The sequence below is a fragment of the Pocillopora damicornis genome, chromosome 7 (genome assembly GCF_964200805.1).
Source record: "Pocillopora damicornis chromosome 7, jaPocDami1.2, whole genome shotgun sequence".
Lineage (NCBI taxonomy): Eukaryota > Metazoa > Cnidaria > Anthozoa > Scleractinia > Pocilloporidae > Pocillopora > Pocillopora damicornis.
In genome coordinates, this window is record NC_142676.1 from 6,913,838 (window position 1) to 6,939,827 (window position 25,990).

General features: G+C 40.9%; 3 protein-coding genes across 5 annotated transcripts; 2 read left to right on the top strand and 1 right to left on the bottom strand.

The window, feature by feature from the left end:
- The first annotated feature begins 8,870 nt into the window (after window positions 1-8,870).
- LOC149042300 (uncharacterized) lies at window positions 8,871-9,631 on the top strand. Its single transcript, XM_089212847.1, has one exon. It carries the CDS (start codon window positions 9,014-9,016, stop codon window positions 9,539-9,541), a length of 528 nt encoding a protein of 175 aa, XP_089068973.1. The 5' UTR covers window positions 8,871-9,013; the 3' UTR covers window positions 9,542-9,631.
- Window positions 9,632-14,064: 4,433 nt separating this feature from the next.
- On the top strand, window positions 14,065-24,480 carry LOC149042301 (monocarboxylate transporter 4-like). 3 transcript variants are annotated; one of them, XM_089212827.1, is made up of 4 exons: window positions 14,065-14,403; window positions 16,257-16,870; window positions 17,364-17,736; window positions 23,682-24,480. In XM_089212827.1, exons 1-4 carry the CDS (start codon window positions 14,196-14,198, stop codon window positions 23,873-23,875), a joined length of 1,389 nt encoding a protein of 462 aa, XP_089068953.1. In that variant the 5' UTR covers window positions 14,065-14,195; the 3' UTR covers window positions 23,876-24,480. The 3 variants fall into 3 exon arrangements, with proteins under 3 accessions (XP_089068953.1, XP_089068951.1, XP_089068952.1); XM_089212825.1 differs by lacking the exon at window positions 23,682-24,480 and adding an exon at window positions 18,492-20,035 and having other exon boundaries at window positions 14,066-14,403; XM_089212826.1 differs by lacking the exons at window positions 14,065-14,403; window positions 23,682-24,480 and adding exons at window positions 14,687-15,043; window positions 18,492-20,035.
- On the bottom strand, window positions 19,958-22,338 carry LOC149042302 (uncharacterized). The gene is made up of 3 exons (XM_089212848.1): window positions 22,184-22,338; window positions 21,705-21,932; window positions 19,958-20,826 (listed from the first exon to the last, which is right to left on the bottom strand). The coding sequence occupies exons 1-3, from the start codon at window positions 22,211-22,213 to the stop codon at window positions 20,611-20,613; spliced, it is 474 nt and encodes a 157-aa protein (XP_089068974.1). The 5' UTR covers window positions 22,214-22,338; the 3' UTR covers window positions 19,958-20,610.
- Window positions 24,481-25,990: the final 1,510 nt, after the last annotated feature.

The window sequence follows — 25,990 nt, forward strand, 5'->3', positions numbered from 1 at the left end:
AGGTCACTTGTTGATGTCTGTCCATTCTCACTGTTTATATTGTTTTGGTTGTGTCGCAAAATTGGCTATGATGTTACTCGATTACCGACCGTAATTTACTCGACATCGTTGAGGTTAAGAACTATTTATAAGTATTCTGTGAACCGTGACCTGTCGCTTACGAACCCTGACCTTTAACCCGTTACGACCCGAAACTCGCGACACGCGAGTAGTAGCTCACGACCCGTGACCCGCCATTCGCCATAGTAGCTTGTGACCTGCGACCTACGATCCGCTACCCACCACAGAAGCCTGCGACCCGCGAACGGTTACCCCAAACCGTGATCCGCCAAAGTAGCCTGCTACCCGCGACCCGCGACCCGCGACCCGTGACTCGCCCTAGTAGCCTGTGATCCAGGACCTGCGAAAAGCGACCAACCACCTGTGACCCGCACGAAAAATAAAAATTATTTAAGACCAAGTGACATGAAAATTAAAGAAAATTTTGCTAGAGACGGTCGTTTAATAAGGTAACTTAGGATTTTGTAACTAATCTTTCTTCAACGCTTGCGAGGACTATATTTCTCCAGACTGTTCAACTTTAACAGCCTATGGGAATGTGCTTCTCGTTCCTAATAAAGCTTTGGCGATGAAAAAGCTTCATCTCCAGCATAAACTCCGTAATGAATGATCATTGTATGGTTGTCAACAACAAATTAGAAAAAAATAAGAAAAACTACATTCAAAATTTGAGGAATAAAGAAATTGGGGTGAAAACAAAGCAACAAAATTTGTGAAACAAAACAAAACAAAACCAACACTAAAAAGGTCTTACATTTTCTGGGGATATAGGTCTGTTTTCCTGGGCAAAGTACTGTAAGTAATTAGAAGCCTGATCATAGGCTTCCCTAAGCATGCCTGTCTCAGCAAATCACAAGGTCCTTGCATTCAAGGTCTGTATTGTGCTCTAGTCCAAGACATATCCTCAGAGTCTCTCTCCATCAGGGAGTCATATTACCAACAAACTGTCTAGGAAATCTGAAAAAATTCTGGAAATTAAGCTAACTGCGATGGACACTGTTACCTGTTGGTGTAACCTGTTGGCGACATTCTCCCCTCGCTTTACTAAGTGGGTCAGGGTTAACCGATAGTAGGCAGATTTTTACCGCTCAGCCATTAGCGTAAACCTTAGGTTCAACTACCAAGGCAGCATGTAGTCTTCACATGCATGCAGTAAGCGCGGGATTAAATTTAGTCAATCTGAAACACCCTGCCAAGACACTGTATTTAACGTCAACTACTACCTCCACCTTTGATGGAGTTGTAATGGCCTTAACACAATGCACTGTGCATTTGTATAACCTTTCAGTATTATCCATCTGAGGTTGAAAGGTAAATTTTAATTCATGATCTACAGTGATATTTAGTGCAGGCATTGACATTCCACTGTGTTCGATTGATGATGATCATCTTGTGTCAACAATATCGTATTAGTAATTCTCCTTACTGACTGCTGTACAATTCTTATGATTTTAGTTCTGAGAATTTGTTACTGGATCAACTGATAATCGCCCACTTGATATTTCTCTTTATCCTCATCACTTGTCTGCTTGAAATTGTATGGATTTTGTAAGGAGAAATTCATTCTTGGTCACTCACGGGAGTTACAGAGTTAATAATTCCGTTTTACGCGACAAAATGTTGTTTTATTGTCTAATATGACTGTAACCGACGAATAGCCACTGATCAATTATAATTGATCAGTGGCTATTCAAATAGATTCAAGGAGTATTCTCGTAACTACTGAATAATGCAGGAATCATGGCATCCAAACGAGGATTGACGCTTACCGCAACTGTGTTACAATCACGTTCCCTAATTTTCTGCGGTTCTAGTTCAAGCCTATGTGATCCTTCTGAGGCACCTACCTCTCCCCTAGTTCAGTCCCATCTATCGTGGTTACTCTGAATTTGCATCAGGAAAGTTTTTTCTAAAAAGTGAGAAATCAGGGCTCATGGCTCGTGTACGACGACCTGACTGACGTCATTAGAGTAACAGTTAGCACAGGGGCACAGAGGAACAGTAGGCACAGAGGAACAGTGGGCACAGAGGAACAGTAGGCACAGAGGAACAGTGGGCACAGAGGAACAGTGGGCACAGAGGAACAGTGGGCACAGAGGAACAGAGGCACAGAGGAACAGTAGGCACAGAGGAACAGTGGGCACAGAGGAACAGTGGGCACAGAGGAACAGTAGGCACAGAGGAACAGTGGGCACAGAGGAACAGTAGGCACAGAGGAACAGTGGGCACAGAGGAACAGTGGGCACAGAGGAACAGTGGGCACAGAGGAACAGTAGGCACAGAGGAACAGTGGGCACAGAGGAACAGTGGGCACAGAGGAACAGTGGGCACAGAGGAACAGTGGGCACAGAGGAACAGTGGGCACAGAAGAACTGTGGGAACAGAGGAACAGTGGGCACAGAGGAACAGTGGGCACAGAGGAACAGTGGGCACAGAGGAACAGAGGAACAGTAGGCACAGAGGAACAGAGGAACATTGGGCACAGAGGAACAGTGGGCACAGAGGAACAGTGGGCACAGAGGAACAGTGGGCACAGAGGAACAGTGGGCACAGAGGAACAGTGGGAACAGAGGAACAGTGGGCACAGAGGAACAGTGGGCACAGAGGAACAGAGGCACAGAGGAACAGTAGGCACAGAGGAACAGTGGGCACAGAGGAACAGTGGGCACAGAGGAACAGTGGGCACAGAGGAACAGTGGGCACAGAGGAACAGTAGGCACAGAGGAACAGTGGGCACAGAGGAACAGTAGGCACAGAGGAACAGTGGGCACAGAGGAACAGTAGGCACAGAGGAACAGTGGGCACAGAGGAACAGTAGGCACAGAGGAACAGTGGGCACAGAGGAACAGTGGGCACAGAGGAACAGTGAGCAGAGAGGAACAGTAGGCACAGAGGAACAGTGGGCACAGAGGAACAGTGGGCACAGAGGCACAGAGGAACAGTAGGCACAAGAGTAGGAATAGAAGAACAGTGGGTACAGCAGAACGGCAACAATATGTAATTAATCCATCCAGGCTTGTTGTTGTTATTTATTTATTATTATTTTTTAAAAGTAGTCGGGACGGTGGAAAGAAGCCTGACAAACGAGCCTTAGAGCTATATTAAACGACCTAGATTTCTACGTTTTTTTTTTTCACTGCAGGATTGGTATCCCTTCATAAGCAAAATTAGTATCTGCGGTATTCAATTTTTAAAAAAAATTAAGAAAATGATGCAGTAGGCATCTGGAATGCGTCTGGAATGAGGTACAGGGATGTGGAAACACTTTTAACTGAGATGTGGCGTAGTTATCACACCGAGGTACGCATTCGGACATCAAAAATATTAAGTATGAGAACGTCAGAGGGTGAAGCAGCAAACGACGCGAGTCACAATGCATATACAATGCCGCAGGTTTCACAGTTAAACCCTAACAGGAAGCTGATTCGCCAGTGCTTTGTTTACGATTATTTTACAAAAGAAAAACTTTACAATGCACGCATGGCATCGTTTACTGGCAGTTGGCTCTCCTCTGACCACACATTTAAGGTCGCTAGTAATGTCGGTATATGGCAAAATGGCCATTGGATTCGTCAGTTTGACTCTTTGTTTTCTGTCATGAACGAGGATGGCATTGTCCTCGCTTGGCAATTAACAAGAGGCACTGGTTTTGCAAGAGTAAAGACTTTACTCGTTGGAATTATGAACAGGCTTGTAAAAAGCGGAATTACCTTAGAGGGATTTTCCATTGACAACTGTTGCGCCTGGAGGTTACTCCTTCAAGGGGTGTTTGGAGTTATTCCGGTTAAACTTGATCTCTTTCATGCTGTACAACGCATCGCAAGTAAAATTAAAAAAAGGCACCCGTTAAGAAGACAGTGCCTCGATTCATTTCGTTTAGTTTTCCGAATGCCGGGCGATATTGGGAAAGAACGGAAGAAGTCGACGCCCTCTCGCTCAGTAATGTTGACAAATTTAGACAGATTTGTGGAAAACTGGGAGAATCTTGAAGTTGCAGGAGAGAAGGTACTTTCAAAAAATGCCCGTAACCAATTGGACAAGTTAAGAGCACATATTGAGAAAGGTTGCTTGGAAGGGATCCCTCCAAAAGCAGGAACAAGTAGACAGGAATCGATGCATAAAAGCCTCCGGAAAGGCGTAGAAAAAAGGAGAATTGGTGTTAAAACAGCAGTGGCAAGCATAGGTACGTGCCTATACAGGTGGAACGAAAGGAGAATATCAGAAAAGGTAGGATCGTGTCATTCGGCAGTTCCTGTCCCAGTCACCGAGTACCATGACTTGTCGATGGATCAAGAAGAAGTATTTGGTACCGGAGTGTTTCAAAATCCAAACAGTTTTAGCGACGATGACTTGGAAGATGGCGCGGAAGTCAATGCTAGAGAAAATGATTCAACAGGGGATAGCAGTAGCGAGGAAGAGGAATATGGGACTGATAACGACAACAATGTGAAGATCACGACAGAAGACACGTATCATAGAGTTCTGGAGTATGCTATGTATATGAAGAGCCTATCGCAAGATTTGCAAGCGAAATGTGATGCACCTACAATGAAAGTAAATGTGACTCAGTGTGTTGGACGGAGCCTTCTATTATTTTCATCACGTACACGTTACTCCAGGCCAGACGCGGAAGAATGCGACGAGAGGTTAAACAGCATTTTAAATGCATTTCAATTCCAACAGTTGCCGATGCCCGGAGATGGAGACTGTTTTCTACGTTGCATTTCCATCACTTTAAGCTCTTTTCTAACAATAAATCAAGGGAACTCAAAACTGATCACGTACTTGAAATCGATCGGTATCAGCACGGAAAGGTCTAACGAGGATAAAATAAACGTTCTCAGACAGTTGATTGTGCAAGAATTCACGGGGCCCAATCGGCACCTTTACGAACCATTTATGATAACAAACACCACTGATTCATATGATACAGAAGCTCAGAAGTTCCTTAGGCCAGGCCATTATGATTCTGAATTAGGAAACTGTGTGCCAATGGCAATGAGTAATATCCTGCAAATACCGCTGGTTATTTTTAGAATAGAATTCTGCTCAGAAGTGACAATTTATCAAAATGTCTTTTCTCTGCGTCCAAGATCCTCGTCAGCAATAACAAAGAAACTACAAGAAATAAAAGGCAAGTTAAAGGTTGACGAGGAATTATTCAAAAAACAAATCCAATACAACTGGTTTTTTGACTAAATCGAATTTGCACAAGCAGATAACAAAATGATATCTTCCTGCAACGGCCAATCCCGTTTCAAAGGACTAATCGCCAGTGATTATTGAAGGAAGTTTGGTCGCAGTTTTCCCACGATGGCTTAAACCTTTATTTCTCATCGGCACGTGGCACTTTCAGCCACACGAAGCAGTTTTAAATGAAAAACAATGCAAACACATTTGTGGCAGAGTTAATGCGTTATTCGTTTAAGATCCATGATTCTTGAAGACGAGAAAACGTATTAATAATTTTAGAAAAACGTGTTCTGTTTAAACATATTTTTTTGTTTCATTTTCTGATAAATCATACTGTTTATACGAGTTATATAAAACAGTGTCGAAATTAAGTATAAATTAGTTGTTCTCGGACTTTGTCTATTCCGTCTTTTGGTTAATAGGCAGGTACCGTATTTACTCGAAAAAACGCCCCCGGCGTTTATTTTAAACTTGGCATCGTTGACCCGGCGTTTATTTGAAATCCGAAGCTTGCTTGAGCACTTTATCCATGAAGCAATGGATTTTCTTCATTAAATTTTACAGAAATAAATCTTTCCGTTATATCTGCAGTACATTATATGTCTAATAAATACTTAAGGGGATTATTTAACATTCCATCTTGGAGACCCGGCGTTTATTCGAAGCCCGGCGTTTAATCGAGTAAATACGGTATTACATGTAATCTGTTCTGTTAGTTATTCCCAATCGGGGATATGAAATTTTATTTTCTTTAAGGAGGAAAATAAAACAGATGCAGCTCATATAACGAGATCACTAAATATAATGTCACCTAGAGAATATAGATTGTCCAACTAGACATGCTCTCAAAGGGGTTTAGGGCTCCAGGGATCCGGGCTTAAAATTAAGAAAGGGCTCCAGGCCTCCGAGGAGAGAATTTCAAAGTTCTAGGGCCCCATATCATTTGCTTTAGGGCTACAGGCTCCACCGTGGTCGAAAATCCTCAGGGGCGTAGTCTGGTTTTTCGGTCTAGGCACACACATGAAACAAAAGAAAAACGAGCGCCGAAGAAGCTAGGGGGTATAGGGGCATGCCCTCCAGAAAATTATTATTTTTAGGGCCTCGGAAATGCCATTTACCATGTTTTCAGGGGGAATTTTGATAAATCGAAACATGGAAAAACGTTAACAATTTATGACAACCTTTGGTACAATTGATATTAGTTACAATGTGAATACAGGCAAAGGGCGAGACTTGTAATGTCCATGGCTATACTACGCTTAATCACATTTTAAGGGTCGCATGTTAGGCGTTCGATTTACGTCTTTCCCGGCCGTAACACTATGACCTAATTTCATTTCTTCAATAACCTCGTGCTCCTCGCATTTTACAGTTCTGTTCTCCAAATAAAATTGTCGTCAAGCAAATTGGCTTCTTTTTTACATCCTTTTTATTTCATAACAATTTTTCCTAAGAACGAATAAATCATGTCCTCTTCTAGTACAGCGAGAAGAGGACATGATTTTCTGTCTAAAGTTTAATGATTGAAGTCATTTGATTAAATTTTCAAAAAGGAAGTTACCTTCTGATGGTCCTCCTTTGCTGACCTTTTAACAGTCTGTACTATTCACCAAGCTTAGGTAAAGTAGCCCTTCACGATTTTGTTACATGTCTGGCCGCACAGGCTACCTCTAAAGACGTGGCTTTGAGCACTCAAACATTAAATGAACTGAAAGGACGTTGAACACTTCATCAACCCAAAAGTTCAAACTGACCCGAAATGACTACGTTTCACACTGACTTCAAATACTTTCGCGGACCTCTTCAAAGGGCCAAAAGGTGGATTTCGATCATTTTATTTTTGCCTTTCATTTTCTTACTATCGTTGTGATGACTGGGTTTCAAACTCCTGTTTTAAAGTGAATAGCGCAATATTCACAAAGACTTCTTGATGAAAAATAGCAGCAATACAATGAGAGAAAAACTCTTGCATGTGTAAAAGTTGCTTTTCGCCAATAAATCTTTAAACAAGCAGATAAATAAATAAATAATTCCTTTTTTTTCCTACGCCCTTGAATTCTGATACATACAAATTATTTTCTAATTCAAATCCACAAATAACAAAGTCTGCCCTTTTTTATTACAAACCTGAGCTTTCGGTTATCACGTCTCTTGTTGTTTAACTGTAGATTATAAGCTTCAGGAAAATGTGCTTTGCCTTCTCTCCAGATCCCTTACAAGTAGCCCAAGATGTATGGATGGCACGGGGGACAAGGGTCAAGATGCAAGGCTCGCCCAATAACATACATTCTAAGCGTTTTTACTAACATCGAAGGTGTATATGTTACCTGAGTGCCAAAAGGTAGCAAAGAAACGCGCAAATTTTTTTCAAGAAGTATAAAAAACTCTGAGCTAGGCATCGCGGTGCAAAAACCAAGAACTTACTGTTCCTCTGTGCCCACTGTTCCTCTGTTCCTCTGTGCCTACTGTTCCTCTGTTCCTCTGTTCCTCTGTGCCCACTGTTCCTCTGTGCCCACTGTTCCTTTGTTCCTGTGTACCCACTGTTCCTGTGTGCCCACTGTTCCTGTGTGCCCACTGTTCCTCTGTGCCTGCTGTTCCTCTGTGCCTCTGTTCCTCTGTGCCCACTGTTCCTCTGTGCCCACTGTTCCTCTGTTCCTCTGTGCCTACTGTTCCTCTGTGCCCACTGTTCCTCTGTGCCTCTCTTCCTCTGTGCCTACTGTTCCACTGTTCCTCTGTGCCTACTGTTCCTCTGTGCCCACTGTTCCTCTGTGCCTGCTGTTCCTCTGTGCCTCTGTTCCTCTGTGCCCACTGTTCCTCTGTGCCCACTGTTCCTCTGTACCCACTGTTCCTCTGTGCCCACTGTTCCTCTGTTCCTCTGTGCCTACTGTGCCTCTGTGCCCACTGTTCCTCTGTGCCCACTGTTCCTCTGTGCCTACTGTTCCTCTCTGCCCACTGTTCCTCTGTGCCCACTGTTCCTCTGTGCCCACTGTTCCTCTGTGCCTACTGTTCCTCTGTGCCCACTGTTCCTCTGTGCCCACTGTTCCTCTGTGCCCACTGTTCCTCTGTGCCTACTGTTCCTCTGTGCCCACTGTTCCTCTGTGCCTACTGTTCCTCTGTGCCCACTGTTTCTCTGTGCCTACTGTTCCCCTGTGCCCACTCTTCCCCTGTGCCCACTGTTCCTCTGTGCCTACTGTTCCTCTGAACCTACTGTTCCTCTGTACCTACTGTTCTTCTGGGCCTCTGATCCTATGTACCCTATGTGCCTACTGTAATCGGTGACGAAGGTAAATAACTAATGACGTCAGTCAGGTCGTCGTACACGAGCCATGAGCCGAAATCAGATGAATTTAAACCAGTTATGATATAGTCATGACGAGCCAGAGCAAACCGGATGTTAAAAAATTCGTGGGGTTTGGTTGCTATGGTGTGACGTCATGATCCGGCTCAGTAGCTATCATCGCTTTCGATTTGTGGTTTCAACAGGGGAGCGTTCGGTGATTACCTTAACACCGTGGTGTACAACCTCCAATGGCGTCAATCCTGTTTATTTTGAGGGGCTGGATTTTTCTTTTGACTTTTCTTGAGGTTGAATTTCAGACATTACTCGCAAGAGCGGGAAATTTGTTCTCATTTCGATCAGGTGCTGTGCGGCATGGATGCCTTCGATATTCGAAGAGCAAAATAGCTGCACTCCACGAGCGATTCGAGGGACTGGTATCTCCTGAATTCCAAAATATGCGGCATTCCTGTAGGAAAATTCATGTCGAGTAGCCCTTTGGTGTCACGCTTTCCAAAAGAATTTAACACAGTGCAACTCTCGAATCTTAAAAATGGCGGGCACTTGGATCGACGACTAGTTCACAAAGAAGAGGTATTCATAGCCTCTTCTTTCGGCGTTGTTTCCGCGATACTTCGGCAAAAACTAAAAGCGGGCGAAGAAGAAAAGTGCAGTTGGTTGGTTGATGGCATCAACAGCCTAAATATTGGCCAAGATAATGAAGATTGCCAAACAGCGACTGACACACGTGACAACAACAAGGACAAAATTCATGACCCTGTACAAACAGTATTTGGAGTCGATTCAAGGTCAGCCATATCCATAGAGGATATCGAGAAGAGTCAAGATGAAAATCTTAAGCTTAAGGCTGAACTTGAAGTTGCGCTTTCCCAGTTAGAGGCCCTTCGAGATGAGGTGAAAAACGGCGGTCAATCGACGCTGAGCTCAGGCACACAGGACCCGGCAAAGGACAACCCGGACAGTACAGTACAAGCGATATGTGGACCTTGATCGGCGATGTTTGCGATAAGTTCCAGGTGCCTCTTGCATCTTTATTTGCCGATTAGGTGGACCAGAATGTTGAAGTGGCTAAAGTGATGAGCGATATCGCAGAATAGCTGCTGAGAAAAAAAGACCCGAAGCAAGCCCTGGAAGCAATTGACTGACTTAGTGTGATAAGGAAAGTATACAATATTGTTGCACATGAAAAGTAACTAAGGAATGTTACCAAAGAACAATGCACGAGTAAGAAAAGTCTGGTTCACTTTTCATTTTTTCAGCAGATCTACTTGTTCATTATCTGGATTGAAATCATTGCGTTGAAGTCCTGGCATAGTTGTATGCCTGAGTGCTTCTGGGATATATAACATAATAAGTATTTTGGTTCGCACATGGTAAATCGAAGTTCTAGTGAGTGTTATATATCCTCTTTGGTTCACCCAGGTTGAAGTCCTGGTATAATTGTATGCCTGAGTGCTTCTGGGATATATAACATGAGCAGTACTTTTGGTTCGCACATGGTATCGGAGTTCTAGCAAGTGTTATATATCCTCTCTGGTTCACCCAGGTTGAAGTCCTGGCATAATTGTATGCCTGAGTGCTTCTGGGATATATAACATAACAAGTACTTTGGTTCGCACATGGTTTTGAAGTTCTAGCAAGTGTAATATATCCTCTTTGGTTCACCCAGGTTGAAGTCCTGGCATAGTTGTATGCCTGAGTGCTTCTGGGATATATAACATAATAAGTATTTTGGTTCGCACAAGATATTGAAGTTTTAGCAAGTGTTATATATCCTCTTTGGTTCACCCAGGTTGAAGTCCTGGCATAATTGTATGCCTGAGTGCTTCTGGGATATATAACATAATAAGTACTTTGGTTCGCACATGGTTTTGAAGTTCTAGCAAGTGTTATATATCCTCTTTGGTTCACCCAAGTTGAAGTCCTGGCATAGTTGTATGCCTGAGTGCTTCTGGGATATATAGCATAATAAGTATTTTGGTTCGCGTGTGTTGGGTAAGACATGGTTATAGCCAACTTCAATCCTCTGGTTGGCTATCTACCAGCTAATATCCAATGCGTACTCGTGGAATAATTGTTAAGTATTTCTGTTAGATTATGGTATGGGAGAACCTGGAAAATGATGTTATTCCCTCACGATGCTACCTTTCATTACTATTATCAGAATACCCTTTCCATCATAGCGGCTATTCGGCTATTTTTTTAACGTAAGAATACCCTCTTTGAATGAACAAACAAATAATTGTTCAATAAGTTCCAAATTTATTCATCATCCAATTTTCTTTTTTTTTTTCGTGGGGGGGGGGGGGGGGATCATTTCAAATAATATGGAATTGTAATACGGAAACGTGGTGCCGAAAACAAAAAGCAAAAGGGGGCGAGAACCAATGATTCAAAAAAACAAAAAAAAACCGTAGCGTACTTATTCAACTTATGTAGTTCGGTCGATTAACACACTCGCAGGCATTCCTACTGATCGATAACGTTACCAAGTGTTTTCACTTCGCGTGTGAAAGCTTGCCTCAGTGGGAACTTTAGCATCATATAGTGGGTGGGAGAGAGCGGGCTTTGGATGTGTCCTATTTCAGTCGTGTACTGGTTGAAATAAAAGAAAATGCAGTATGATAGACGGCTGGCTTTTAAAATATAAAGTGTTGCGACTTCAGCCTGGGAAATTGTTGAATACACTGCGATAATTTCGTACCGTGTAAAACGACCCGAAGTGTATACTGTAAAATTCTGGTTAGATTATCTACCTGCAGACAAAACAATCCGGTTATAGGCCCCCCGATAACCCCGCCTCCCCCCTCTGCTGGATGACAGTGCTAACTGGAAATTTTGCTTTAATATGACTTTAAATTAAAAACGAATTTAGATCAACATTACCATGGCTTGTTTCTAAACGCTTTTCAATCCGCTAAACCTACCCAAAACCCTTTACAAAGTTTTATTATATGGCTGCAATAGCACGCGCGCTCAGATTGGTTAATTAGCGGTCCGTAATCCCCCGGTAAACGCCCACGGGCATAGCAGATTTTTTCCGCCACGGTTTTGGTTTACAAAACCTAGCGAACTTAGTGACTTTCGCTGAAAGGAACTTCGTTAAAAAAGCAAGGAATTGAACAAAAAACGTATCTCTTCTTTAACTATGCGTTCTGAAAAACATTTCTGAATTTTATTATCCTGACGAAATTGTGACGGAAAATGAAGGCAATGTATAAGTTCACTCTATTTCACGCGCTTTACCTATTTGAAGCCATATTATAAAAAAAACTTAATAACCTTGTTTGCTCGGGCTTTACTGTAAAATTCCATAATTTCGGGCTGAAATTTTGATTTATGGACCTCGCCCAGAGGCTCGGTTCATAAAGCAAAAATTTCATCCCTCAGTCTGGAATTTTACAGTTAAGCCCTCGCGCCCGGTTATTAAGTAGTTAGTATTAGCCAAGGGCTTATAACCGAAATTTTACAGTATCAAAAATTTAACATGCTGAATTCGCACTACTTCACGGTTTAAACGGCTAAATTTCGCCGTCAAACTCCGCAACGTTCTCATTTTGATCGACATACGCGTTTCGTTTGTAGTCGTAGCGTGAGCGTGTTGCGTGCATTAATCGAAGGCAAAAGTCGTGGCGTCCGGTTCGTCCCTTGTTCATTTCAGGCAGACTTAAAAAAGGGGGAATTTCGCGTGAGTGTTAAAAATGACCCAAAAATGACGAAATCCGAGATTCGTTCAACAAAAAGGGTCTATTATACTCTTTCTTAGTATCGATTTGCTGGCACGTACGTATTTGTCTGGCGGTTTACGGTCCAGAAAATAGAGCGGTTTCAGAAAAGGAAAGCTGACTTGGAAAGTCAGCAAATAAAGTCGGCTCGTCCGCTTTCGCTTTTGTTCCCGGCCTATTGATAAAAATCAAAGAGCCAAAATACGTCATTCACTCCAAACGTGGCATACATTCACTGACACGTTTTTAATTACCAAAATAGAAATTTTAATTATAAACGCACACTCTCGTTTCAGGATTATAACACGCTCGCGCGAAAGTTCGCACTTTCAGCGTAACATAAATGATCAGTAGCAGGGATATTGTTACAATGGAACACTGCAAAAAAAAGTGGTGTTCACCCGTTCGGAAAACAAGTTGTGAATATTTGAAAACGCAGCATTATTCACGCATTTTCTGACATTTTCCGAAAAGAAAATCCAACGTTCTCCCGTTGTTTTCGAGTCGGCAAATTGGAGTATTCGTTCCATTATCCAGCAATTTTCCTCCACAGTGAACTCTATGAAAACGATTGTTTTCTTAGTGTTAAGAGTACGGTTAACAGACGGGAAAACAGTTTGTATTCCATTGTTTACTGGTGTTTTCCCAGTAACAAAACATTGTTTTCACAGACGTTTTCCGTTGAAGACAATGCGTTTTCTTCCATTTTCTAGGACAGTAAATGCGTAGATAACGCTTGAAAACCAAGTGTCGTCCAACGTTCACGGGTTGGCTAACAAATTGAAATACAATATTTTCTAGCGTTTGCAGCTGTTTGCGTTGAGAAAACGCGTTGTTAGTGGCGGTTCACCAACCGAATGCGGTTATTCCCACGCATTTTCTTGTATTTGCCGTTCGATTATCGTGCGGAAAATGGCATGTATTCCTATATTCATCGGTGTTTTACACTGTCAACCATTTGGAAATTTATATTTACATTTACTTCTCTCGCTCATAATTTCTTTAGCTCCAGGCTCCCTTGATCTAGAACGATTTTGAAGAAGTTCTACCAGTCGCTGAATCCACTTCGCAAATCAAATGATCCATTGAACTACTTGGAATCATTCCCTCCCGTATGTGACGCAAGCAATAAGAGCCTTAACATAAATTTTTTTGAAGCCTTTTTATTACCAATTAATCAAAGTAGTATTCACCTAGCTACATCAGTTCTTAATCATACGATTTTTACAAATATTCACAACACAGAAAACCTTGAAATCTAACATTTAAAAAAAATTTTAAAAGTATCAGCGAAAAAAAATGCACTCTTACTACAATATCAACAAAATTGTATGTCTCACCCTTGGCAAACAAATACAATCTGCTTAATTTTGGTCAATAAAATGAGACTTCTAAATGACACAAACAAACCTTGCACAAAAATGAGTGAAACCTAATGTCTGTTCACCACCTAAGGTGGATCATATGTAAAATTGGGAAAATGTTGAAATGCATATATGTGAAATTTGGATGATCATATTGGGACTCACATAGGCAGTTGTAAAAGAACCTTTTACATGTATCATCCAGTTCAACATTTCGAGCTGTTTCCTTAATTTGTTGTTGCAAGCTGCTGGACGTCAAGCTGAGATCGTGGAGTAAAACTCCTCGATCTCAGCAGGATCCAAAGCTCTTTTTTCGGTTGCTAAGAACGTCTGGCTCGTCATGCTCGATTGTCGTCGAATATCACGCAACACGCCGATTTCATATCACATAGAGAGCACAGCCCTGACCTTCATAAACCCGGGTTATTTCAAAAGTGTTTTTATTACAACGCGAAGTGGCACGAGTTGTCTGTGATGATTGTATTGTACAACGAAATCAAACACTTGATCTAATCAGATTTTATTTAAAGAACTTTCACTCGAGTGGGAATACGAATGATGCGTGAACCCAATAAGTCAGAAGTATCGCTCTTAACTGTAGAAAATCGCGGCATGTGTAGAAAAGAGATTGACAGTCGATGGTCCTGGTTGGTTTGTGTCTGTGCAACTGTTATGATCGCTTTGATGTTTGGAATCTCGCTCAACTTTGGAGTTCTGTTTCCAGTGTTAATGGACTACTTTCAAGAGTCACGAGAAAGGACAGGTAACTTCACTAAAGAAACAATCAATAACTTTTTATGTGTGATGACTCAGTGTTCACACTCCTGGATGTTTTTTCAACAAAGTTTTATGTGCGTGTTCCTTGGTTAAAATTTCGTTATGTTAGTTTTTGACTTGTCAGAATAAATTTGCAAGCGAATTATTATCGGCTTAATTTTCGTTATGTATAAGCTTATCTTTTGTTTTGTTTTTTTTCAATTTATAACCAAATGTGAGCTTTTGAACATCAATGTTTGCATAAATTTTATTATGAATTTACATTTCTCTTCTGTACAAGTTAATATGTCTCTCGATGGTGTAGTAAGTTGATGCAATCGCCTTCTATCTCAGTTAGCTTAGTACAAAAATATCAATTTGCTCAATAATTTTTTGTAACGGCTGCGACGCCTTTGCCACCGGACATTGATTCGCCTTAAGTTTGTTTCGGGTTAAACGTGTTAAACCTCAATAGTGACGTTCTGTTTGTCCATTAGGGACGTGATCTTTAAGTTCCACCCAAAACCGCATTCTAGTTAGTTGTCTTGCTTTGGGCTAACGAGAAGACGTGTTCATCGGAAAGCGCCTTTTTGCCCACCTTATCTTGAAGTTCGTTTTGGTCAAACTCTTACAAGCGGGACTGTTATGTAAGTGCTTATGTTCCTTTTCCTTGTGCTTGTCTAAACATCTAGTCTTTCGGTAGTTTCGCATAGTTTTTACACCAGTTTCTTTATCACTTGTTTTCGCAACCTTGTAACACGTGGCTTACGTTGTTCACGCTTTGTTAGAAAGCTGCTCGTTTTTCCCACTCGGTTATTAGTTTTGTTAGAATTCGTTTTCAAGGGGTTCTCCTTTATCCTTTGAAGATAGTCTTTTTGTGAGTTTGTTTTAGAGTTTTAGCTAGTCTTTTTGGATATTGCTTTTATATCGGAATGATTGGAATGTTGGTTCATATATTAGAATCTAGCTTAGCTTCGCCCTTATAATTTCATATTTCAGTTTACGATAAGTACTTGGATACCTCGACTACGCTAATAAAACGATTCAAGTCTTTTCCGTAAAAAAATATATCCTCGCTTCATAGCGTGTCTTCATTAGCGAAACTCATAGTTGTCGTTAAAAATTTGCTTCGCTTGTGTCGGCTGCTTCATTTTTTTTTAACAGTGTTATGATATAAGTGAAGATTTCGTAGAAAAGGTTGTGGTTATTCATCGTGGTGAATAACAATAAAGCTAAGTTTTTCGCAGTTTGTCTCACGATGTAGTCACGTGTGATGTAGATCGCGACGTTTCGACTGCATTCTGCTAATATTACACCTCAATCCCACATTAAGTTGGGAACAAAGGAAATGATAGAACCAACTAAAGTAAGCACCCTAAGAAATTAATAGAGAACAGTGTGGATAATATTCAAGTGATGCAAGCTGCCCAAGTTAAGTGATTTTTTCCAGCACCAGCACAAACTGCAAGCAAATTTTGCTCAATACCAGCCCACCTGACAATGTTTTTATGCAACAATATTTTCATGCAAATTATGGCCACTACCCTCTCCACACTCTGATGAAATACTGTCGGAAATATGCTGGCATAGATTACCGGACTGTGCATGTATATCTAAGTGGCGAACATGCACATTTACACATGAACTAATCCCAATGAGTGCACTGCTCATATTATAATAAGCGCATTCGGAGTTGTCAGTTATTTGCACCTTTTGAACATGTAACTGCTTGGTGTATGTTGGAGTAATAAATTAAACTTCTTTTACCTAAACTCATCATTACACATACTACCAGTTTTTATATTGTTTTGAAAAAAAATCTAGTAACAATTTTTTGTTTGCCTTTATTTTTTATTGCAGCATGGGTTGGTTCAGTCGGAATAGCCTTAATATTTGTCCTTGGACCTTTGACGAGCATGTTAGTGAATTGCCTTGGCTGCCGTTTGACAGCAATATTGGGTGGATTATCAGGATCCATTGGTTTGTTATTGTCATCTTTTGCTTCAAGTATTTATGTTATATATGGGACTTACAGTGTTCTGTTTGGATTTGGAGGCAGTTGTATTTTTGTGTCATCTTATGTGGTAACGTCACAGTACTTTGAAAGGAACCGATCCATAGCAACTGGCATTCTTGCCTCAGGAACAGGGCTGGGTGTTCTTGGCATGGCACCAGTTCTTCAAGGCTTGTTGGACTCCTTTGATTGGAGAAAAACTTATTGTCTAACTGCGGCAATTTACTCAGCTGTTTGTGTCCTTGGTCTTACGTTTAGTCCAGTTTTAGCAAATAGGGGAAAAAATACAGCTGAGAGAGAAAATGAGAAACTTGAAGACTTAAATGAAGAGGAAGGAAGAAAAATAGGAAAATCAACCGAGTGGATAGACTTCTCAGTCTTTAAGGAGAAGGTGTTTGTAGTTTTAACACTTTCAATGTCAGTAGCCTTTATAGGGCACCTCACCCCAAGGTTACACTTGGTACGTTGCTAATGAAATTGTTGCTTATAGAATAATACAATAATTACCTCACTATAGTCACCCAGTATAAGACCAGTGAAAGTTTGCTTGATGACTGGTTGGTCATATTAATAATCATAATTAATAATGATAAGAAGACAGAGTATAGTTCAAGATGGTCTTCTTACTGTCAACCATACAATTCTTATGTTAGTTCAGCAAAATTTAGAAAATTGGATCAACTTATCATCCCCAAATTGACACTTTTCGTAATTCTCATCACTTGTCTGGTTGATATTGTACTGATATTGTAAGGAGAAATTCTCTCTCTTGGTCACTCATGGGAGTTAAAGGGTTAATTACTCCCAGCTCTTGCCATATGCCACTTGTACAGATTTTCAGTTACATATGATAACTGATAAGGACAGATTATAAAGCCAACCATTTTTATTTGATAACTAAATGCCCACGAACTTCAGAATTGAATACAAATTCCTGTTCATTCAATTTTTAGGTGAGGTTTTCAGAGGGCCTCCATGTTTCAGCTGATGCTGCATCAAGGCTTTATATTTACATTGGTATCACAACATTTATAGGCCGACTGCTTAGTGGAATCCTGTGTAACATACGTGCTGTGAATCCTATTTACGTGTTCATGCTTGGTCTTGCACTAGACGGCTCATCTGTAATTTTGCTCACTCAAGCCAAAAACTATGGCAATCTTATAGCATTTTCTTTTTTCTATGGCCTGGCAGATGGTTTTGAAATAGGCACGTTTAACATTTGCATGATTAATAATTACACAGAGCCTAGGAAAAGAGCATCTGCTTTTGGCTTAAGTGCTATCTTCTATGGCACAATGACTGCAGCTGGACCTCCCTTAGCTGGTAAGTAAAACAGAAATCACCGAAATGTGGAATAATTCAGAATTCTGTAATTGCAACCAGACCTAAACCAACAAATTTATAAGAAATTGCTAAATGTAATCAGTAAGGTAGAGGTCAAAATTATGTTTAGTATTTTTTTCCCGTCAAGGCTACCTTTAAATTTGAATCTATCCATCGGCATCGTCTAGTTTGGGGCAGGTGAGGTAAGCAAGAGACAACTGATAAGAACACAATAGGATGTGGGTTCATCAGCAAAGACAGAATTTAAGCAAGCTATATATTTGAAGCCTGGGGAGGGGGGTGGGGGTGTACTTCCTAATGATAGGCTAATGGGGTTGTGCCACTGGATGGTGTCATATTGTCATGGCTGGATTGGCTCTGATGGGGTTGCATTTTTAATGGATTTACTGGAATGAGATCACATATTTTCAGGATTTGGTGGTAAAAAAAATTATGTTTAGAAGGGATTTGAAAATTACAAGATTGGCTGTTAAAAAGTGACTGAATTGGGATCACAAAAATTACACTCTTCCAAAAGTGTCCAAGATGGGGTCTTTGTCCACAGAATAAAACGCATTTGACCACAGAATAGATTGCAATAGGGTAGGGTCCTGATAGGCTAACGGCACATACTCAGCAAAAATTGACAATAAGAACCCCTGGCTGCTCCCCCTTCCCCCTTCCAGGATTTCAAGAAGTCTGCATGGTTGAGCTAGTGAAGCTGTCATCATTTGTTGTTGCATTTCCATCAACAGGTTTTATGACAGATTACTTCCACACTTATGTGCCATCTTTTATCATGGTTGCTGTGGTAGAGTTTACAGCAGCAGCACTGCCTTTAATCCTTGTCTGTGACAAAAAACAGATGAAATATAGACTTAATGAACATTCTGAGAGAGAAGATAAAGGTGAACATCTGAGACCAGTGGTGTGGGAGACAACTTTGTAAAGAACACTTACTTGGACAAAAATTATGCTGACTAGTTCTCTACCGGTCATAGCCCACGAAAAATGCACAATTTGGCAGAAATGGTCAAGTCAAGTCAAGTTTGTTCTTCCGTCTTCCCAAATACAAAGCAGCTTAATTCGTTTAAATCAATATTTGCTAACAAATTAATTTTTCACACTAGTTGATGGTCTAGTTTTTAAGCCTCTCCATGAAGTCTTAATGAACGGCAACCGTATGACAGAGAAAGCCAGACTCGTTACCCTCCTCAGTACCCTATGTGACCTGCCACCCACTACAATTGTCTGTGACATGCAACCCTCGACCTGCGAACGGTAGTTCGCAACCGTTACCCGACAGAGAAAGATAAAGGTTTTCACCAAGAAGTCCTAATTATAGACATAAATGTTACAGTTCCCAAAAGCATGTTTCAGAAGGAGGGAGAAGAGGATGCTGAAGAGGGTTGGAGTAAGGACGCAGCCTTGCTTCACGCCTCTTTTGATTTCAAAAGGTTCGGACATGCTGCCCTCGTATTGGATGGTTGCCTTCATACCGTCAAGAAAAGATCTGATCATGTTGTGAAGCTGTGGGGGGCATCCGATCTTCAGAAGGATGTTGAAGAGCCCGTTCCAGCTCACCAGGTTGAAGGCCTTGGTCAGATCTATGAAGGCAATGTAGAGGGGCTTCTGCTGTTCCCTGCACTTCTCCTTTAGTTGGCGAAAGAAGGAGATGATGTGCACTGTAGAACGTTCTGCTCGAAAGCCGCATTGGGACTCTGGGTAGATGCGTTCCGCCAGCTGTTGAAGATGCAACAACAAGACTATGGCACACGGTTTGCCCATGATACTCAAGAGGGAGATGCCTCTGAAGTTGTTGCAGTCGCTTCTGCCGCCTTTGTTTTTGTACAGGGTGACGATCTTAGCATCTCTCATGTCTTGTAGAACACCACCTTCACTCCAACACTTGCAAAGGGTGTCGTGTAGAGGCTGCAAAAAGGTGGTCTTGCAGTGCCTGATCAGGTCTGGGGGGGGGATGCCATCATTTCTATGTTCTCTCATTACACAATCTAGTTGTCAAAGAAATGTAGTGAACAAATGATACGGCCTTGGCCATCACATGATAGGAATTAAAAGTCGGGGATAACACTTCCGTTCAAAGACTGTCTGCAAATAATATCTGTAAAGTAACCTCTATCTGTGGCTACGAGGAAGGAAATGAGCAGGAAGAAATTCAAAGAAGTTTCATGACGTACAAAGAAACACCAAACAAATGGAATAAACTTATTAAAGAAATCGATTTATTACTGTAAAAAATTGTCATATATACACAATAAATATAATTTCAGCATTACAAGATTGTTTCTTACAAAATTCCAATGACTTATAAAAAATGCATTCATAAGAAAGAGAGATTAATGAAAAGAGAACAGTAGGAAAGTTATTGATTCAATGTTCGAAAACGTTAGAGATCAACTTCAATTTTTAAGCTAATGATCAGTAATCTACTTCCAAGTCATTTCCAAAAATAATGTGGATTATTTTATACTGAAGTATTCACAAAACTACCTACCCTCCCTTCCCATTTGCTCCCAATTTTTGGGGACCAGCAGCCCACGCAGTCAAGAGAGTTATTGCACCCCTCTCTATGAAACTCTGCTGCCAAAGAACAAATTCTTTTAGTTTGATTTATCCCCATGTCGATTAACACCGAGGGACTACTGCATTTTTCCCAATAAAATTAAGTGAAATATAGAAGTAATTTTTTCATCTCAGTCTTCATTATTGCAAGCAGGGGTTGTGGGCTGAAGGGCAAAAAAACTTCCTTTACAACAATTGCGTCGGAGGTACACCTCTCGAGGCTTGGCTTACATAATTAACGTTATTATTTGCTGCTTAAGTGGAGACTTCTCTGCAGAACTGCAATTACAACTATGATTGCTTGACATCAGCAGCAAATCTCAGCGCCATCTGCACATTCTTAAGACCTCTGGATAGACTAGACTTAAATGGCGAGTCTACCAGTGCATGCCGGGATACTCTGTTCTTGAGGATGCTTGATGGACTGGGTTGAAGTCCTTCAGAGGCCGCCGCGGACTCTGGGAGTTTGGCCAGCTTCAGGATGTCAGTGTGCTCTATGATGTGTTCCTGAAAAGTGAAGAAAGATTAACTCATGTCGTATTATCATTACAGAGGCTACGAGCTGGAAAACGGTTACTCTGTAAGATTTAAAGAAAAAGAAAATGGTGCAATGAAGATGCCCGACGTATTTCCGCGTAAATAATACGTAAAAAAAACTTGCTGACTAAATTCAACTATTTTGGTTACATTCTGAGGGAAAAAACAAAACCTCTTCTATTCTAAGAATTGAAAGTTTACTTATTTATTCCTTCCAAGTGACTCATGGAATAACAAAACCAATTAATCGTTGTTAGTAAGTCTCAAAAAATTGTCTCACACTACTTAGCGTTCTTCTTTTCAAAAATACGTTCTTGTACAATAGAAAATAACTGAGATACTACCCACGTACTGATTGGTCAGTAGAGCGCTTTTTCGATTGAGCGTCCTCGTACAATGACCAAAGTAATCACGAAAGCCAATCATGGGAAGGAAACCATCACGGAGAACCAATGAGAACTCAAAGAAAAAAAAAAGTAAACGGCTTGAAGCGCGGGAAAAAACGAGGACCAAGTCGCGATTGGTTTTAGTTTTGAATCCGATTGGTTAAGAAAGTGGCACGAGGTTTCTTGACCAATCACATAACGAAGTAAACCCAATAAAGAGCAAGTTCTGGATTACTTTCGACAGTCATTTGAAAATTGCTCTACACACCGTTCACTTAACCGCACTTACCAAGCTAAGGCAAGAACCCGCATTGGCATTCTAAGACAACACTAAAATAAATTGCAACTCACTCCCCTTTGACCACGATTGAAAGCTATTCCTCATGTTCTCCCACCATTTTGTGTAGGTTAGAGTATAACTTTAAGCGTAATCAGAAACAAATCTAATTATCAAGTACTTACTTGAATTACTTTGAGCTTTGAATCGACATCGAGTTTCTCTACAGGCGTCCCTCGCAGTCTTTGACACTTTTCTGCGATGTTGTCGATTGCAAGTCTTATGCAGCCGAGCATTTCACTCTGTTGTCTAAAAACGCCTTTACTACTGATTAAGAACTGATCGACTTTCTCCTTTCTTTGCACAGTGTCCTCCAGTTTTTCTTGAAGAGATGCTAGTTCACTGTTCATAAGCTAGGGGGAAAACAATTGTTATCAATTGCTGAGCTTTCAGAATCACTGGGTGGTAGAAGTCTATTTAATTTTCCCTGACGTTTCTTTAGATATATTAATTAGAATTTTCCTGACGAATCAATATTTACTAACTAATCCACCCATCCTCAAAGAGCTGTCTCTCCGACTTTCCCTAACCCGTGACGCTCATAAACACGTTTTAAAATTTCACTGTAAAATGAAATGTATAATCGCTATGAATTGATACTCACCAATAAGTTCTGAGTGTGTTCTTGATTCATGTCTTGTAACTTCTGCTGTTCTGCTTCAACCTGATAAGATTTTATAAAAAATCATAAATATATACGAAGCCCTCAACTCCTCCAAAAACAAAAAGTGGTCTGTCAGGGCCCATCCCTTGACTCTCCTGACTCACTTCACCATCCCTGCAACTCCCATGATCTAATTAGTAAATCTCCCAACTAACTGCCATACATTTTTTTTAAAAATATATATATCTAAGAATAATATTTGGTGTTATATCAAGATAAGACTATCTGACTGATCAGAGGTCTGTTCTCATAATCTATTTGCAAAATAAAATATTAGAATTGCAAAGAGAATTTACATGTTAACCAGTTCTAGGATTAAAAGGGTTATACCTCTCTAGATTAGAGGCTCACTTTTTCTGCTCAAGAGCTTATGAATATCAATTTTTGATCAAGAGGTAGTCAATGTAACCCTTTAGAATAGCCTCCTAGTTCACTGCAGAGAGCACAGATTGTACAAAATGTCCCCTTAACAATTCTGTGGTGCCCATTAACACAAAAACACAACACAATGAACTCCCCAAAGTTCAAACATGAACAGTGTGATCCAGAAAGCAGTAGCAAACCATCAGCCAGTGACACAAGTCATCTAGCTAATGTTTCACAAGGGAAGAGAAGCCCAGGCCTGAGTTGTTTAAAGCTGGGTTAGGGTGAAATTTGATTTCAGGTCTGAAAGCTTTAAAAGAAATTTCAGTTCATATCTTTTTGGTTACAATTTGGTCATTGGATGTTCTAAAAAGAATAGGGAAAATTTTCCCTTAAAGGATTTTGATAAGAGAAATGAAGAAACCTGGATTAATTTAACACTGACTTAGCACTAAGTAGCCTTCAAATGACTGGGCCCAGAAGTCCATCTCCTGACTGCATGGAAAAGAGCACCACAAAAATTGATGGACAATGGACAACTAGTAATAAAAATCCATAACTGTCCTCCTTCCAAAAATTACTCTGAATTCATATTCATCTGATCTGAAGTGTCCCTAATTAAGCTAATGGGGATGTGCCACTGGATGGGGTCATATTTTCACAACTGGATTGGCTCTAATGGGGTTGCATTTTCAATAGATGTACTAGAATGCGGTTGCACTTTTTTAGGATTTTGGTAAGAAAAAAAAATTCTGGTAAGAAGGGACTTAAAAATGGCAAGACTGACAGTTAAAAAGTGAGTAAGTTAGGATGACAAAAACTACATTTTCCTAAAAGTTACTAACATGGCGTCTATAATTGAACACAGGATAGATTGCAATAGGGTAGGGTTTTGAAAGACCAGCACCACATACTCAACAAAAATTGACTCAAGGAACCCCTGCTCCCATCCTCTTTCCCCCCCCCCCCCTTTTTCAAGATTTCAAGAAGTGTGCACGGTCGAATTGGTGAAGCTGGTAGACAAAACTTGTTCATATTTGTTGTCATTTGTTGTTTCATTAATTTCCATCAACAGGTTTTATGACAGATCACCTCCACACTTACGTGCCATCTTTTATCATGGCTGCTGTGGTAGAGTTTACAGCAGCAGCACTGCCTTTAATCCTTGTCTGTGGCAAAAAACAGGTGAAATATGGACTAAATGAACATTCTGAGAGAGAAGACAGAGATGAACATCTGAGACCAGTGGTATGGGAAACAACTTTGTAAAGAACTCTAACTTGGATGAAAATTATGCTGGCCGATGAAAGTTGCACAATTTGGCAGAAATGGTCAAGTCAAGTTTGTTCTTCCCTCTTCCTAAATACAAAACAACTTAATTCGTTTCATTCAAAAATTAGCTAACAAATTAATTTTCACACGTTTGTTGATGGTTCATTTTTAAGCCTCACCAAGAAGTCCTAATAAATAGCGACAGTATAACAGAGAAAGCCAGACCCGTTACCCGCCAAAGTGGCCTATGACGCGCGACCCTTGACCCATGACTCGTGACCCGCCACCCGCTACAATTGCCTGCGACATGCAACCCTCGACCTGTGAACGGTGGTCCACGACCCGTACGACAATAAAAGATAAAGGCTTCACCAAGAAGTGCTAATAATAGATATATGTGTAACAGAGAAAGCCAGAGAAAAAGCAAACCAATCAAGTTCAAGGCAACGTTATTTAATAAATCCAAATATGAGCAAATAAATCGAATTTGCACATGTTTAATGACGATTTACTTGTAAGGTTCACTAAGAAGTGGTAATAAAAGGTAACTGTTATAAGAGAAAGTCAAAGAGAATGCCAAAGCAATAAACACGTACAGGATAACTTGATAATGTGTGGTCGGGAATCACAAACATTCTGTGTGAGACAGTTCTTAAAGAGGGAGGGGTGGGGAGGCGTTAGCTTTTACCCTGTGGGCTGGGCTTACCTGCTTGTCAGGCGGCGGGTCTAAAACGCAGGTGACGGAAAGCAGGTCATAGGTCTTTGATAATTCTCTGTTTCAACGATGTAAAAAGAAAGTTTGGGTAATCGAGTAACAATACAACATATTTTGCTACACGTCAGGTACATATTGGAAACGTATGTTGAAACTGCATATTTCTCCCATGTGGGCGAACGGTTAATGTTCTTAGTAATTGGGGTTTAATTGATCATGATTTAGTCTCAAACTACCTCCTGTTGAGTTGACCTTATCTCGTATTTAGAGGAGTCCATACCGACTGATTGCCGACAAACAGCTTGGTTATTGGTACACTACAATGCGCGAGAATTAGTGTCGAGTTTGGCTCGGCAGCACAAGGGATTTGTCGGTGGGGGCTCAGGAGTGACTGGTGACAGAAAGAAAACCAGTTGACAGTACAATTTTGGTCCCAATTTGTTTTATATTCATGAAGGTCACTTGTTGATGCCTGTCCATTCTGACTGTTTATATTGTTTTGGTTGTGTCGCAAAATTGGCTATGATGTTACTCGATTACGGACCGTAATTTACTCGACATTGTTGAGGTTAAGAACTATTTATAAGTATTCTGTGAACCGTGACCTGTCGCTTACGAACCCTGACCTTTAACCCGTTACGACCCGAAACTCGCGACACGCGAGTAGTAGCTCACGACCCGTGACCCGCCATTCGCCACAGTAGCTTGTGACCTGCGACCTACGATCCGTTACCCACCACAGAAGCCTGCGACCCGCGAACGGTTACCCCAACCCGTGATCCGCCAAAGTTGCCTGCTACCCGCGACCCGCGACCCGCGACCCGTGACCCGCCATAGTAGCCTGTGATCCAGGACCTGCGAACAGCGACCAACCAACTGTGACCCGCACGAAAAATTAAAATTATTTAAGACCAAGTGACATGAAAATTAAAGAAAATTTTGCTAGAGACGGTCGTTTAATAAGGTAACTTAGGATTTTGTTACTAATCTTTCTTCAACGCTTGCGAGGACCGATATTTCTCCAGACTGTTCAACTTTAACAGCCTATGAGAATGTGCTTCTCGTTCCTAATAAAGCTTTGGCGATGAAAAAGCTTCATCTCCAGCATAAACTCCATAATGAATGATCATTGTATGGTTATCAACTACAAATTAGAAAAAAATAAGAAAAACTACATTCAAAATTTGAGGAATAAAGAAATTGGGGTGAAAACAAAGCAACAAAAATTGTGAAACAAAACAAAACAAAACCAACACTAAAAAAGGTCTTACATTTTCTGGGGACATAGGTCTGTTGTCCTGGGCAAAGTACTGTAAGTAATTAGAAGCCTGATCATAGGCTTCCCTAAGCATGCCTGTCTCAGCAAATCACAAGGTCCTTGCATTCAAGGTCTGTAT

What these genes read in the sequence shown, in the direction of transcription:
- LOC149042300 (XM_089212847.1), top strand. Translation starts at nt 9,014, where the DNA reads ATGTCGAGTAGCCCTTTGGTGTCACGCTTTCCAAAAGAATTTAACACA.
- LOC149042302 (XM_089212848.1), bottom strand. Translation starts at nt 22,213, where the DNA reads ATGAATCAAGAACACACTCAGAACTTATTG. An exon ending in AACACACTCAGAACTTATTG is followed by an intron (nt 21,933 to 22,183) that starts GTGAGTATCAAT and finishes TTTTCCCCCTAG; the next exon opens with CTTATGAACAGTGAACTAGC. An exon ending in CAAAGCTCAAAGTAATTCAA is followed by an intron (nt 20,827 to 21,704) that starts GTAAGTACTTGA and finishes TTCACTTTTCAG; the next exon opens with GAACACATCATAGAGCACAC.
- LOC149042301 (XM_089212827.1), top strand. Translation starts at nt 14,196, where the DNA reads ATGATGCGTGAACCCAATAAGTCAGAAGTATCGCTCTTAACTGTAGAA. An exon ending in AGAGTCACGAGAAAGGACAG is followed by an intron (nt 14,404 to 16,256) that starts GTAACTTCACTA and finishes TTTTTATTGCAG; the next exon opens with CATGGGTTGGTTCAGTCGGA. An exon ending in TCACCCCAAGGTTACACTTG is followed by an intron (nt 16,871 to 17,363) that starts GTACGTTGCTAA and finishes TTCAATTTTTAG; the next exon opens with GTGAGGTTTTCAGAGGGCCT.